This window comes from Tachypleus tridentatus, chromosome 6 (assembly GCF_004210375.1).
Source record: "Tachypleus tridentatus isolate NWPU-2018 chromosome 6, ASM421037v1, whole genome shotgun sequence".
Classification (NCBI taxonomy): domain Eukaryota; kingdom Metazoa; phylum Arthropoda; class Merostomata; order Xiphosura; family Limulidae; genus Tachypleus; species Tachypleus tridentatus.
Window position 1 is genome coordinate 63,652,070 of NC_134830.1, and position 14,704 is coordinate 63,666,773.

Consider the following 14,704-nt stretch of genomic DNA (forward strand, 5'->3'; position numbering starts at 1 on the left):
GAGGTCTATTTCTCCTTCTTTAGCTTGCACTGTGGTATATCAATCTAGTTACACTGGTTGTAGCCAACTTCCCATGAAATAACAAAATTATCACTGCCTTGTGGATCATTGTCTACTTACCAAGAAAAGGGAAGGGGGCAATATTTGCAAATAGCCAGATGACTGGGACTAAATGTCTAACCCAGAGCATAGAGACAGCAATATTTTCCAGTATTTAAAATAGAAAGTTTGAGATATAAGAGCACAAGTTCCACAGATCAAATACTACTATCACATATCTCAATAACCCCAGATAGCAGTACCCATTAGTGTCCTGATGATAATGAATGGTAATGGAACTGCTGAATAAAGTCATCAGTGTTTGTGTAATTGAATTTCCTCCCACAGAGACAGATATGAAAAGCACAGAGAGATGATACAACTATTAAGACTACTTTCCTAAGAATCCATCCAATTTATAACTTCTTTATGAGAAAAACTGCTGAAACAAACAGTATTGGCAATTTTCAAAAAAAGTCTCCTTTGAAGAGTTGATGAAGGCCTTGATATCATAGCATAAAAGCTTCAACAATTCCACTGTGTCACTGCAGCTATTTTTACCTAGGGTCCTAACCTAGAAGGAAGCCTTTGTGTGGGCTATATTTTCTCTTTTTGATTTATCTTTAGAAATTCAATTCAATCAACCTCAAAAGAATTTACCGATGATGAAATGGGCAATGCATCTGTGATTTATGACTATGACCCCAAAGAGAAAGTGTAAAACTTTATAACAGTCTTGCACTTTGAGACCAGTTGGTCTGGACTAAATTACTCCTGAGTGCTGCACAAAGTTCTTAAAATGTTTTACTTCTTTCTCATCCTTCCACTGAAGACAAGATAGGAGTAAAAAGGGGTTTGTGCTCTGGGAGTTCACACAAGTCAGAGTCACAGCAGGTAAAATATAACCATGACAAGTTTTTGAATGACCAAAATTCTACCAACTGAAACAAAGTATATTTTAAATATATGGTTATATCCAATAATTCATTTATCCTAGTCTCACTTTGACAAGAAGGTAAGTATTAATAACTAGATTGTTTAGATTTCTCTATCTTACAAAAAGAAATTTTCTTTTCTGAAATACTGTTAAGATCGAGTCAGTAATTATTCCCCTAGAGGTTAGGGTGTTATGACCTCAATTGTAATCTTCCAAAAGAACAGCTGTCTTTTGACATGGATATTTTAATTAGAATATCTCCTGAATAAAGTTTTGTAACAGATCAAGGAGAGACAGCAAGCCCCTCTAAGCACTTGTAGATGAAAAAGGTGACAATTTAATCAAAGTTTTCCCTGATAATGAATAAAGAATCAAACAAAAAGAAAAAAGCAAGGCATAGTTGTAAGGATGATAGAGACCTTGATATGTGTTTGTTTCATTACATGGTTTTCACAATCCATGAGAAAAGAAAAAAATAAAATAAATGATCACTTACCAGGCCCACCATAAAGTTTACAAGAAAGCATGATACACTATCAAAATCCAAACACACTGAAGATGTTACAACAGTGACAATACCAGACAGAATACCCATAAATCTCATTGAGGATGTCTAATACTACTATTTGGCTTACCTTGACTACAAGTTACCACCTAACTGACCCTAGAGAAGCTACCTCAGTATCTCCTGTATACAAGAATTTAAAGCCCAAAAGGTATGTTAAAATAACCCAACCACAGAACCAAGGATCCCTTAAATCAACAAGATTTTCTCTTCACAAGTCACTCTACACTTAAAACAGGAGAAATTAAAGTGTACAGGTAGAACCTTCCCAGGAAGGTTCCCTCACGAGGTGCAGAAATCCATATAAAGGACATTGACATCCACAGATATGGAATGTACCTTATTGTGTTTTATATATACAATTTTTTTCTTCTTTCAATTTTACCATCACGAGATATGATTTATGTATTTTTGATTATTTAAAAACTATATTATCAATCACAGGTTCAGCTAGACATGTGTATTAGAATCACTGCCCAAATACATTGAGTATGTGTTCTAAATATATGTAAGAAATAGTAATCACAACACTTTATCTGGACAATATATTTCAATAGGCTCTGACACTGTTAAATATTTTGCAGGCAAAAGACAACACTAGAATTAATCTATATAAATGCGAGTTAATACAGAAACATACAGAAGTTTAGAAATATTCTCCTGATGACAAATATAAAGAAAGTAAAAAAACTAGCTGCAGTTTGTATGGAAAATCTGGACACAACACAGACATATACTTCTATCAAACTATCAGGCAGCAATACGTAAAAGGGCAACTGCTGAAACATCTACTCAAACAAACCCAGATGGTCAAGAATAGAAGATTATAGATGATACCTTTGTAAGTGACTGGACAAGCCAATATTAAACTCGTGACTGGACAAGCCAATATCAAACTCCTGAGCAGTGCTAGAGTCGTGTCATTTATCTCAATCGACAACTGCCAGTAAAGCTAATGTATGTGTATGAGAAACTGCTTACCTTGCAAACTGGTATGTTACTGCATTGACATATGTCACGACACCAGCACTGAATGTCAATCTATTAATAAAGACGATAAATAAGAGGTAGATGATGATGTGTAGGATGAGAAGGGGTTAAACTAATGCATGATCCTTTAAAGGAAATACCATGTGGTGTTTTCAAAATGTTAGTATGCCAGAATTTACTTTGATTTGTGCATTTTATGTCAGACACGAGGTTAAACATGATACTTGACACAACATGCTATTCTACAGAATATGGTTTTATAAGTTCATGTAGACACATAGCTTTCAGAAAGCTATGTTTTTTGGATTACACACAAATTCTGTATTTAGAAACAGATATGTCAATGCTCAAGATTGAATTATATTCAGTATTAACTTCTACAGAATGATTAATGATGGTGTAAATGATTTTACAGAAAACTTTCTGTGAATACCATAGTTTACCATAAGATATTCTTATGATACACACATATCAACAGAGATAATATTTGTATTATCAGTTGTTAGAGATCCAACTTAACATACTGCATATTAAGTCAGTCACTGAATCTCAGTCATTGCATTTCTAACTACATGTACATAAAATGAATATAACCCACGTTAATTTTGTTAGTTAAATAATTTTAGTACAAATATTCTTGTTTCATTTCCTTTAGCCTTATCTGCTAATTTTATGGAAAAACGGTGATAAAAAGTTATTAATTATACGAGACCTGTGTCACAGTTTTACAAGTAATGTGTAGTTGCAGTTATTGCTTGTGCATGGTGAAAGTGAAATTATTCATATCTTCTAAGTACATGTTCAGGGTTAAAAACAAGTATAATCTGAGAGGAGAGACACCAGACACTAAAATTTCTTCTGGCACCAAGCAACCTTTATCTCCAGTGGGTGTTACTAATTTCACACTATGCAAGCTTGGCTTATGGGGTATATGATACAGAGAAACAGTAAAGGCGTTAAATATATAAAGTCACTGACCTAATATTTCCAGCCAATTCGAAAGAAATATCAGGTACTACATTTGGGTAACCTTAATTTAATCCATTTACAGTACTTTGGTGATATGAAAAAGTGTAAGGGCTGCAACCGACCAAATCAACAAATATTTAATTATTGTACATAAATAACAATCTACCAGACAATTTTAATTACACCATTTCTCACAAATTTTCGGGCAAACTTCTTGCGCAACAAAAATCAACGCGGAGTAATAACATCGCTTCAGCAGTTCGTTAAATCGTCTTCCTGCTCTTATCGATGTGTGCAGACCGAATATTAAATAAAAAAAAAACAAGGAGAGGGCGAGACCGTGTGATGACCAACTAAAACATGCCAGGCACATTTCCTCTTTAAAATGTCTGTTAAAATAGCTGACATCTATTATTAGATTTTAAAATTGCTTCTTAAGTGCACAAGTACTTATGGGTTCCAGATATTGCTACTTCGACGATAATTTACTCACGCAAATCTAGCTGACATCTCAATGAAGGCTGTTCAATGTATGTCATCTGTTTGATTCCAAGTTTCAATACTTCTCGTCAAAAAATCCAAGTTTACGAAATGTTAAAGTTTAGCACAGACCAATCTGACTACAATACGAATAAGTTTGTGGAAAACATATACCAAAAATGAATATTTAGGTAATCCATGGTAACGGGCTTTTCTTCGTATCCAAAAGGTTTTTTGTTTTTTTCCAAACAGTACTATTGGGCAAACTTAAGTTAGTTATGAGATTTAAAATGACACCTGCATTGTAAAACACTGTTGTAACAGTAACACATCATTTCCAAACGTTATTTTGTTTAAACCTATTATTTAAACTTTTATTACAAAGCTGAAAAAATTACGTCTGACAGTTTTGCTTTCGAGGATAAGATAAATCGAAGAATTTCTGTATATCTGAAAAAATAATAATTGAATAGTGAAAGAAACGTTTCTTAACCAACTTAAATATGTTTATAATTTATACGAGTCTTTATAGCTATACTTAGTCATTATGAGGACAGCGATTTAATTATCTATTCTTCAAAAATAACAAATGCCGAGTGCTCGAAATAACCAGCACTTTTATATAACGTGTTCAACAATACACACTGGCCAATATCTTAAGGCCAATGAACATTAAAAAAAATGCATTTTACGTTATTAAACTCAACCACTTATTTGAATAGAGCTTCAAAAGATGAAAATAAAAAAAAAGAAAATAATTTTTTAGCATTTAATAGGGAAAATGTGAACACTATGAAATTAGCCTAAATACCAGCTGGTCAAAAGTTTAAAACCATATTGATCAAGTTCCATCATGATCTGGAGTGCTTTCTCCTTCTATGGAACAATGGAACTTCGGGTTATACAGGGGCGTTAAGCAGCAGCTGGCTACAATGGCATGTTGGAGAGAGCATCCTTATTGACTGAAGGCCCTCGCTTGTGTGGAAATGGCTGGATCTTTCAGTAGAACAACGTTGCAATCCACAATGTCCGCAGGACAAAGGTCTTTTTCATGGCGAATAACGTGATTCTTTTAGACCATCCAGCGTGTTCGCCCGAACTGAACCCCATTGAAAACGTTTGAGGGTGGATGGCAAGGGAAGTCTGTAGAAATGAACCTCAATTCCAAACAGTGCTTGATCTTCGTGAAGCCATCTTCACCACTCGAAATAACATTCCAACTACTGAGACCTCTCGTTGGGCATTTCCTACCCTGTTTAGGACATTTTTTTGGTATGGTCTTAAACTTTTGACCAGCTAATATTTAAGCTGATTTCGTAGTGTTTATATTTTCCCTATTAAATGCTAAAAAGTTTTTTATTTTTATTTTCCCTTTTCTTATTTTCATCTTTCGAAACTCTACTCACATAAGTGGTTGAGTCTAACAACGCAAAATGCATATTTTTTCTTTATGTTCAATGGCCTTAAGATTTTGGCTAGCAGGGTTATATTTTTTAGAGCTACTTCACGCATGATGCTATTAAATCAACTTTTATCTAGAAGTTTATGCATAGCATATGTCTGAGAAATGAGATTATCAACTACATTATATTCAAACATACGAAATTTATTTGAAATGAGCGTATGAAATTCGCGATTCTTTTTTCATTGTCATATTATAAATATATTACTTAAATTTAATTCCTAATACAATGAGAACCATCTTGGAAACAAAAGATACCGACAACTTGTTCTTTCAATAATTACATGAATAATGAGATTGTATATATGTAAAATCGGCTCGTTTGGGTTGAGAAAATATTTTACGTAGAAGAGCGAATAACGTTTCGACCTTCTTCGGTCATCGTCAGGTTCACAAAGAAAGAGAGGTAACTGACCGGAAGCTGACCACTTGCTTGGAAGGGGTTGTGTAACTGAGTGTCGGAATGTAGAAGGCGGTGTTAGATGTTTGAATATGTAATTTTATATTATTTGATATAGGCATAAAAGTGTTCCTTTGTATTGGTTTATTTTGGGTTTAAGTTGTTGTATAAGTAAGGCTTCTTTAATTTTGCGTTTGTTTCTCGACGTCACTGTATAATGAGATTGATTGTACTAGTTTTATTTCCTTTCCTGGCTTGTTTTGCAAATAAAAATCATGTTACACAAATTTAATAGGTACAAGTTAACATCGAATGGATTATCATGTACGTAGTACTGAAAGGTTGTAAAATCATAAACTATACTGGAATTGTTATTACATTACGACTGAGTGATTTAAACAATATTAAACCAGTCTTAAACTTAATGACTTTACACGTGACTTACAATGAAAAAAATTCATAAACACATTTTTACTTTTTCCCATATGCCGGATTATAAATCCGAGAGCAAATGCTTTACGTCCTGTTACCACACACACAAAAATTGTTTCTCACACTTTGGGGTGTGTTTAACTAGAATAACTGTCAAATTCCACTAATATTATAGTAGTTAAAATGTTGGCGGATAGGCACCTTTGACTAGCAGCTTATCAGTTGAAAACCTGGAACGGCTAACGAAGATAGCCCGTGGATAGCTTTGCGCAAATTTAAGTCACAAAATTTTCATGTAAAACACAGTTGCTACTTTATAATCAGAATAAATGATGTAGAATGGCATGTGCAAAAAGTGCGGGATTATCACACGTGCTAATGAGAAATTGTCTTAGGTAACATACGACTGGCACATCCGTGAATTATAATCAATGTGCTTGCAGTACGACAATAAGCGAAAGTTGCCTATTCTCATTCACGACGTCCTACGTATGATAAAGGCATACTTGGTTTACATACCACATGTGGGTGCAAAAGATAAATAGCTATGTACTAAAAAGGAGGAACGAACTTTCTTCCTACCGAAAAATACATCTGTATTGTGATCGATACTCTGAGATTTTAATTTTGTTTTTAAACGATTTTTGTTTCAATGATTTCTAATATCGGTTTCTTTCTACTATCGCTTTTTGCCATCTTTTTTTTATCGTATATAATCTGCAAATGAAATCGTTAATGATAATTAAACCCCAAACTCTGAATGTTAAGCCTCACTAAAATAAACCTTACATTATTTATTTTTCAAATTTGTCTCTTCATATTTTGATATTCACAGCTGTAAAATATAAAAACTTGGTAAACATTGCCTTGAAAAGTTTTGGGAGGTTTAGAAAAATTAGTAGTGGGGAGGAAAACATAGCTCCATCCTGGAACCGTCTCTGAGCGAACTGTTTGAAGAAATATTTCCATCCTTTGTTTATAACATAAAAACAAAAGTTAAGTTTGGAACATATGCAGCATTTTGAACATTAGCTAACCATAAAATGTTAATGACAGAAATGAATCTTTTTCCCAAATTTCTAAATATTTAAAATTAAATAATTCTACAGCAATGTAAGTGTAGGATCACTTGAGTAATATCTAATTACATTCTATGTTCAACTGTATCATTGGATTAATTTTTTGTGGTAAAACCATTCATTTCAGCCTAAAAACTGATAAGAAAGGCATACACAATGAAAATAAGTAACTCACAATTTTGTCTTTTTACGTCAGCAGACAAAATAAAAAGTTAAACAAAATCTTTCTTTACACATGTATATTAATAAATGCACATTTCTGTCATTGAAGGATGATACATATATATATAAACAAAACATGCTCCAATAATGTCTGTTGCATATCAAAGGAGAACAGAAAAAATTTGGAAGCAGTGTCAACTGAATACATACACAAACAATAATTATACAAGTGGTTTCAAACATTTTATTAAAGTATATGATTTCATCTCTATAATGTGATATAAATTTTCATTTTTACCTTAGATACATGTATGTTTTACTTCTATATTGTGACAGCTAATGAACAAGTAAATTACCCTGACACACAAAGGGGAATTCTCGTTATGGTATTTGATATATTCAGTGAAGATATTCCATAGAAAGTTTTTCATGTATTTTTTTAGAATTTGTAATGAAACACAAAACAGCTTTTACCTAAAAATAAAATACTCATTAAACAAGAATAGTCTAAAACATTCAACCTATAAAAATTATTTTCAACATTTGCTCCAAGATTACTTATCGTCTAAATGTTCCATGAATGAAAGAGTTTTAACAGTTCTTTCTTAATTTATTGGGGTTGTAAATTAATCATTTCAAACATCCTTTATAACTTACATAAAGTCACATTTATTTACAGAAATTACCTCTTGCATGCATGATTTTAAGCTAAAAGAACACACTGTTTAACAGGATAAAATGTGTATCCTACAACAGAATATTTATAAATGAAATGTCTTAAAAATAAATGTATCCTGGATGTTCAGTAATATATTTTACAAATAATTATAAGACTTCTATATTAATGTATTTAACATCCATAGGCATTATAATTTTTACTGCAATATATTTTTACTTTAGAAATCACAAAATTATTTTTACACAATATTCTTCTCTAGTCTTTATACATCCAAGTGACCACTAACTATTGCTAGGAACTATGTGCACTGGTTTACAAAAACACTAACTATAAGAATCGCTGCAGTAACTTACTAAGTTGTGATGCATTTGAAATTGTAAATACATACTGACACAATATAAAGAAACATTTTTCATGAACTGGTAAGACATTCTATATTACTAAGTTATGCTAACATGTTTTCCTTTTGTATGGAAAACTTTTCATTGAAGTAAAAAAAGTCATACAGTTTAATATTCTATAAAATAATTTCGAAAGCTGTTGTTTAAACTAAATGAAAAATATTGGTCAAAAGACACATATACACAAGTTAAAATAATATCACACACACATGGGTGGCTTAAAGTTAAAAATTTGAAAAGTTCAAGAATATAAAATTTTGTCCCTTTTTCTGTATTTATATTTCTTATTCAGTTTTCTGTAATTGACAAAATATTAAATATTTTTTTAAAATTCAGAATACAGAGTACAAAAATTGAACTAAGTAGAAAAATACACAAAAAGCAAAGATTAGTCTTTTGAAACTGGAACTTTACAAGCTTTTACTGTGGCAATTTTTTCCTTAATTTGTCCATATTAATTTCTTTTCCTTTTCTACTAAAATTACTGCAAGGCTGTTTAATCTCTCTTATTTCATTATAGAACTAAAAAATATTTTTATCAACTTCAGTCTCAAAAACAATCTTTTGCTACTTGTCACACTACTGGCCAGAGTTAACTTCTTAAAACAAGAAACATTGTTAGAAATATTTCTTTGATTTGGTTTTCACATATATAAAATAGAACCTAATACAGGGTTGAATTTTCTGGTATTTAAATGAGATATTAATTTAAGTTCTGCATACCACCTTTCACCACATGGTAGCATTTTTATAATATTAGCATCCCCTAAAATTTAGCTGTAAGTTCTGAGAGCCCTTTGAACCTGCGTTGAGCTGGCATTGCACACACACACACACACACACACACATGCAATTAAGTATCTAATCAAAATTATTCTAAACCTTTTAGTTCACTCAAAATTATAGTGAAGGAAAATATTTTATTTAAATAATATAAAATATTCACACGATCTAACAAAAACAATTATAAGCTTTATATATATATATATATATATATTTTAATCAATCTTGCATGTTTTTTTCAGTTCATAATGTTTCTTGATTAAATTGTGTTAAAATATTTGTGCCTTTAAATAGCAAAAGTACTGCATAATGAAAGAAATAATCAATCCTTACAGAACTTCATAACACTATAGCTATGACAAAACAAATACACTATTATAAACCAATGTAAATCCCCTCTTCAGTTCATTGTTACACAAACCAAGAATGAGGTGATCAGTCATTCCTTCTGTTTTGTAAATACATTATTAAACTATTGTACTAACATATCTCAAGAAGGCTGGTATGGGTATGAACACTTACTAATAAAGCAGAGAACATTTTAACCTTCTTGAAACGTTCTCTGTTTTATTAGTAAAATAAATACATTTTTATTTCTAATGGGTTCTAGTTATCACAAAGTTATAGTAGTATTATTCCAGTCGTTATTTTAAAGTGAGTTACAGTTCAAAATACTCCAAACTTTCCACGAAGCAATGCTAGACCTCAAAGAAGATATTTAGACATGTAAATTGATCCAAGTATCACAAGCAGAATGTGAAACTCCTCCCAAACCAATGATGTAGTTGTTCAAATAACTTTTAACAAGGGAGGCCATCATCCATGGCATGCACACAATATCTACCTGTCACATTTGGATCAAATAATTTGTACAGTAGAGGTTTCAAGACTGAACTAAACTTTTGAAGCAACAATTCCATGCTATACTGATACACAGACTGAAACAGACTTCACAAGACTATCCTATATGCAATACATCAAGGGAAATGTGTTCTGCTCTGCTCATAAACAGGCACAAGAGATAAGCAATTTCTAGCACACAGATATTGCTAATCATGTCATTCACATGTGACAAAATACTCCTAAAATATCTCTGTAGAATCACCATATATGAAAACTGTTTACTGCACATACCCTTTCTTTTAAGAAACAGGATAATTTACTATCTGGTTTTACACATTGTTCATTACTTATAATAAACAATGAGTTAGACAACCATATGGTCTTTTTAAGATGCCTCTTATCCACTAATACATAAATATATAGAAGACTTAATATCCATATACCTATTTAACATGATTCAAATTAACGACACAAATCACTTTCTGTTAACATCCCTAAGATGAATATATCATTTACTGAAATGATATACATTAAACAAAAATCAATTTTTTAATTGAAAACCCTTTATCATTGCTAATTTAAAACAAATAAAAGCATAATTTCATTTCTTCCCAGACACTTTTCAGTTTCTAAAATAACTCTTCTCTGACAAGACCTACTTAACTGTGAAAAAAATTACTTTTTTTACCTAAAAGCTTTATATATATATTCTTTGAATTTACTAACAAAATAACTTACATCAACAATTTATTTTTTCATGATAACAAAATTTAAAATATTCAGAAAAAGGGTTCTTGCAAAGTATATTTTTTCTATAATACAGTCATCACTGGGTTTAACAGTTAATGGGTAATTATTTACATTTTTGACATGAGATTGATGGAAATTTATTCTTAAACACAGGTTTTCTATTTTTCTAACACATTTGCTTACAACAAATATAATATATAAATAACATTGTATGAATTACAACTAAATCTAGAGTTAATAAAAATATTTTTTTCTTTTTTCATATTATATTTATAATTATTGCTCATTTCTTTCTTTTTTTATTTGAACTCAGTTAAAATCTCTCTCTATTATACCTTCTAAAGGTAAGATTTCTATCACTCAAGTACAAATTATATTATAATGAAAATAATCCAAAACTTTGTATGCTGTCATAAATCCAAAAATTAAAGCAAAGAAATCAGACAAAAGTATTTTTCTCTGAAAAGAACAATTTTTTTTTCATTTGAAGAAAAGGTTACATTAACGTTACATACAATAAATATATTATAAGCCATAAAAGGGATAAAATTTTTATAAACCCTAGCTTTAGTTCTAATTCATATTATGTTATTTATTATCTTGTATTTGTTTTGAGCAGATATATGTTAAAGAAACAGAAAACTTGTATTTAAGAATAAATTTACACAAGTCTCATGTTAAAAATGTAAGTTAATAAATGCATTATGGAAAAATATCACACTTTATAAGATACTGTTCCAAATATTTCAATTTTAGTATTCATGCAAGAGTAAGAGATGATTTTATTAACAAATTGAAAATTACATCAAATATTATACAGTTTAACACAGAGAGAATTTAAGATATATATAAGCTTTAAGATAAAAACACGGAAAGTCTTTCATTGTTATATAGATCTTGTCTAAGAACAGTCTTAGTTTTGAAACTTAAAAATATCCTGGATGAAACCTTAACTGTCACATTTACCACTATTGTAATATTTTCCAAGTCTCATTATTATCATTGAACTTTCTTGAATCTTACTGTGTTTTCATTTCAGGTATTAAGGATTTAAATTTATTTGTTATTTCACCTGTTGCCTTTTCCAAGGTTTTGTCAAGTGACAAAAGTTAATTAAAGTTGGATCAGTTATGTACATTTTACTACATTATTTTTCTTATTATATTTAACAAGGTTATATTTTAATTAGAATGCCAATATATAACCTATTTATTGTACAATTCAGGTATTTATTTAACTTATTTATTACTATTTATTGTTTTTCCATAAACATTAACATTTTGCTTACTACTGGTACTCTCTCCCTATCTGACTTACCAGTAATATTTCATAGTAATTTACCTTAGACATCATCCCCTCTAAAGTTACACAGTTAGAGCTGTTTATAGAAGTTTTAAAGACATTGGAAAGAAGCATCATGGGAAGTTTATATTTTACTGCTTTTATAGATTTATACTGCTGTGAAATTTCTCAATTGACGTTAAATTTATGACCATGTTTGAAACTAACAACTAGTGTTTATATATTCCACAAGCGTATTCTATTTTTTCTTTAATACTACTTTTTATGGCATTATTTGTTAGAATGGTTAATAAGTCAAATGTCATCATTTTACAGTATTATACTTGTGTTATAAAAATTATTTCACATTGTTAGCTCAGTATAGTTATGACTAACCTAATTCTCCTCAGCTGGCAGAACCTTGTCAAGTATCAGATTTAGAGGTAAAAGCATTGTTAACAGTACAGGTACCCACTGAAGAATCAATGCATTGTAACCATTTTTAAATGTGAACATACAAATAGTGTATTTAATTAGCTATAATTAATACCAGATTGATTTTTTTTTTTAACTTAACAGGTAGTTTACTTCCTCTAATTGGAAATTATATTAATTTAAGGAAGTAGTTGTAATGTAACATTTAGACTGAACCAACAAATTACTTAGAATTCACAGATTTGTACATTTGTATTGAGTATCTGCTCACATAACATTAAATAAATAAAGTAGAACAATAAACATATTTTTGTAGGTAGAACTTGTGCTCTCTATTAATATTTATAACCAAAACTCATTACCTTTTACCCTAAAATTCACAAATATCATAAAACTGAGATTTCCTCATCAAAATTCATTTCACTACATAACTATATTTGTGTTGGTTTAGAATTTGTATAGGCATTATGTATAAAAAATTTATACACCTGCTGCATACAGTGAGTATGTGTGAATGTGTATTTAAAAACAACACATTTTCTTTGGGTCTTTTGAATAACAATGAGATTATTTAGCAAATCAATCAAGACTGCTAGTTCAAAATGACACACACACACATACATATATATATATATATATATATATATATATACACATAAATAATATATACACAAAAATGTCTATACATTAAAGCAATAGAGAATAAATACTAAACAGGAATAATTGTAACAAGCTTTGTTAATAAACACAAAACAAATATTTATTTTTAGTTTAAAAAATAAAATCACTGAAAGTGTAAAAACATTTTTAATATAAACAGGTATATATAACTAGAAAGCAATAGCAGTAGGAGCCGATTATTCACATTCACAATTACAGCTATTTCAAATTCATACAACTTCAATATATTACTTATTAATAAATATTTATTGAATGAACTGCATACTTATCAATGTAATAAGTTATGAATATCATCATGTAGGAACCCACAATAGTAAAAAGTTAAAAACAATTATTTATTTTGTAATAATTAATATTTTAAATTATTAAACTTAATGATATATTCAATCAAGTTTATCAAAATAAGATGCATATTGAAAACATTTATCTTGTTATTAATTTACCTTTTTTTCTGTATTCAATATCAAAGATTACTGATCTTTCTCGAAATCAATATGCAATAACACTCAGTCGTGACTCAATGCTAACAGTTAAGTAACTTTAAAGTTATGTTATTAATTATTGATAACGTATGACATGCTTCGTTTAATCCAAAATTTGAGATGCACCAGTCAAAAGTTTGTAATTTTATATAGGTCTGGGCAAAAAACTGAAAGTCAACTGTTTTGTAGTATTACATCGTTGAACAAGTAATATTTGATGAGCTAAATCCTGCACACTCACAATTATAAAATGGAGAAAAGAAAACATAACGTAAATTTTACTCGTTATACAGCAGTTATCCATAATTAAATTGTTGCATAATCACTAAATTTTGCGTTTTTATAATTTAGTACTTCATAAATTATGGAATTCTCAAATACAATTTACCTCCTCTAAAGATCCTATCGTTTGACGACATTGGGGCATTTTACCAACAAAAGTCGATGTTGTCGGTGAATTATAATCCTCACGAGTTTCTGTTACGAACTCGGCCACGCTCATCAATCCAGGCATGGCTGAGTTTTGCAGAAAAATTCACACCATTAACAATCAAACCTCAAAGGAGTTTCATATTCTCAGTCATCAGACTAAGAGTAAACCAATGCTTACACAAAATCAAATACGTTAGCTTAACCAACAACACTCTCTTTCTGAGAGCTATACTGATTCTTATTATAATCAATGCACTCCAGGGGGCATGACCGTAGAAATCCCTTCTTTTCTCACCTGTTATGAAAACTTAAATGCGTTGAGAAATTTTTACTTACATGTTATTCCAACATATATCTTTGTATAATATATTTCGTGTCAAGTTTAATTTTTTCGGAAATATGAATGAAGTATTTTGTAAGTT

General features: G+C 30.2%; 1 protein-coding gene across 1 annotated transcript in view; it reads right to left on the bottom strand.

Moving 5' to 3' along the window:
* The window catches only part of LOC143252683 (arfGAP with SH3 domain, ANK repeat and PH domain-containing protein-like), a 97,527-nt gene extending 83,025 nt beyond the window's left edge, over positions 1–14,502 (bottom strand). The window contains 1 exon segment of the mRNA XM_076505205.1: positions 14,239–14,502. Coding sequence (XP_076361320.1) covers positions 14,239–14,364 — 126 coding nt within the window. The 5' untranslated portion in view covers positions 14,365–14,502.
* Positions 14,503–14,704: the final 202 nt, after the last annotated feature.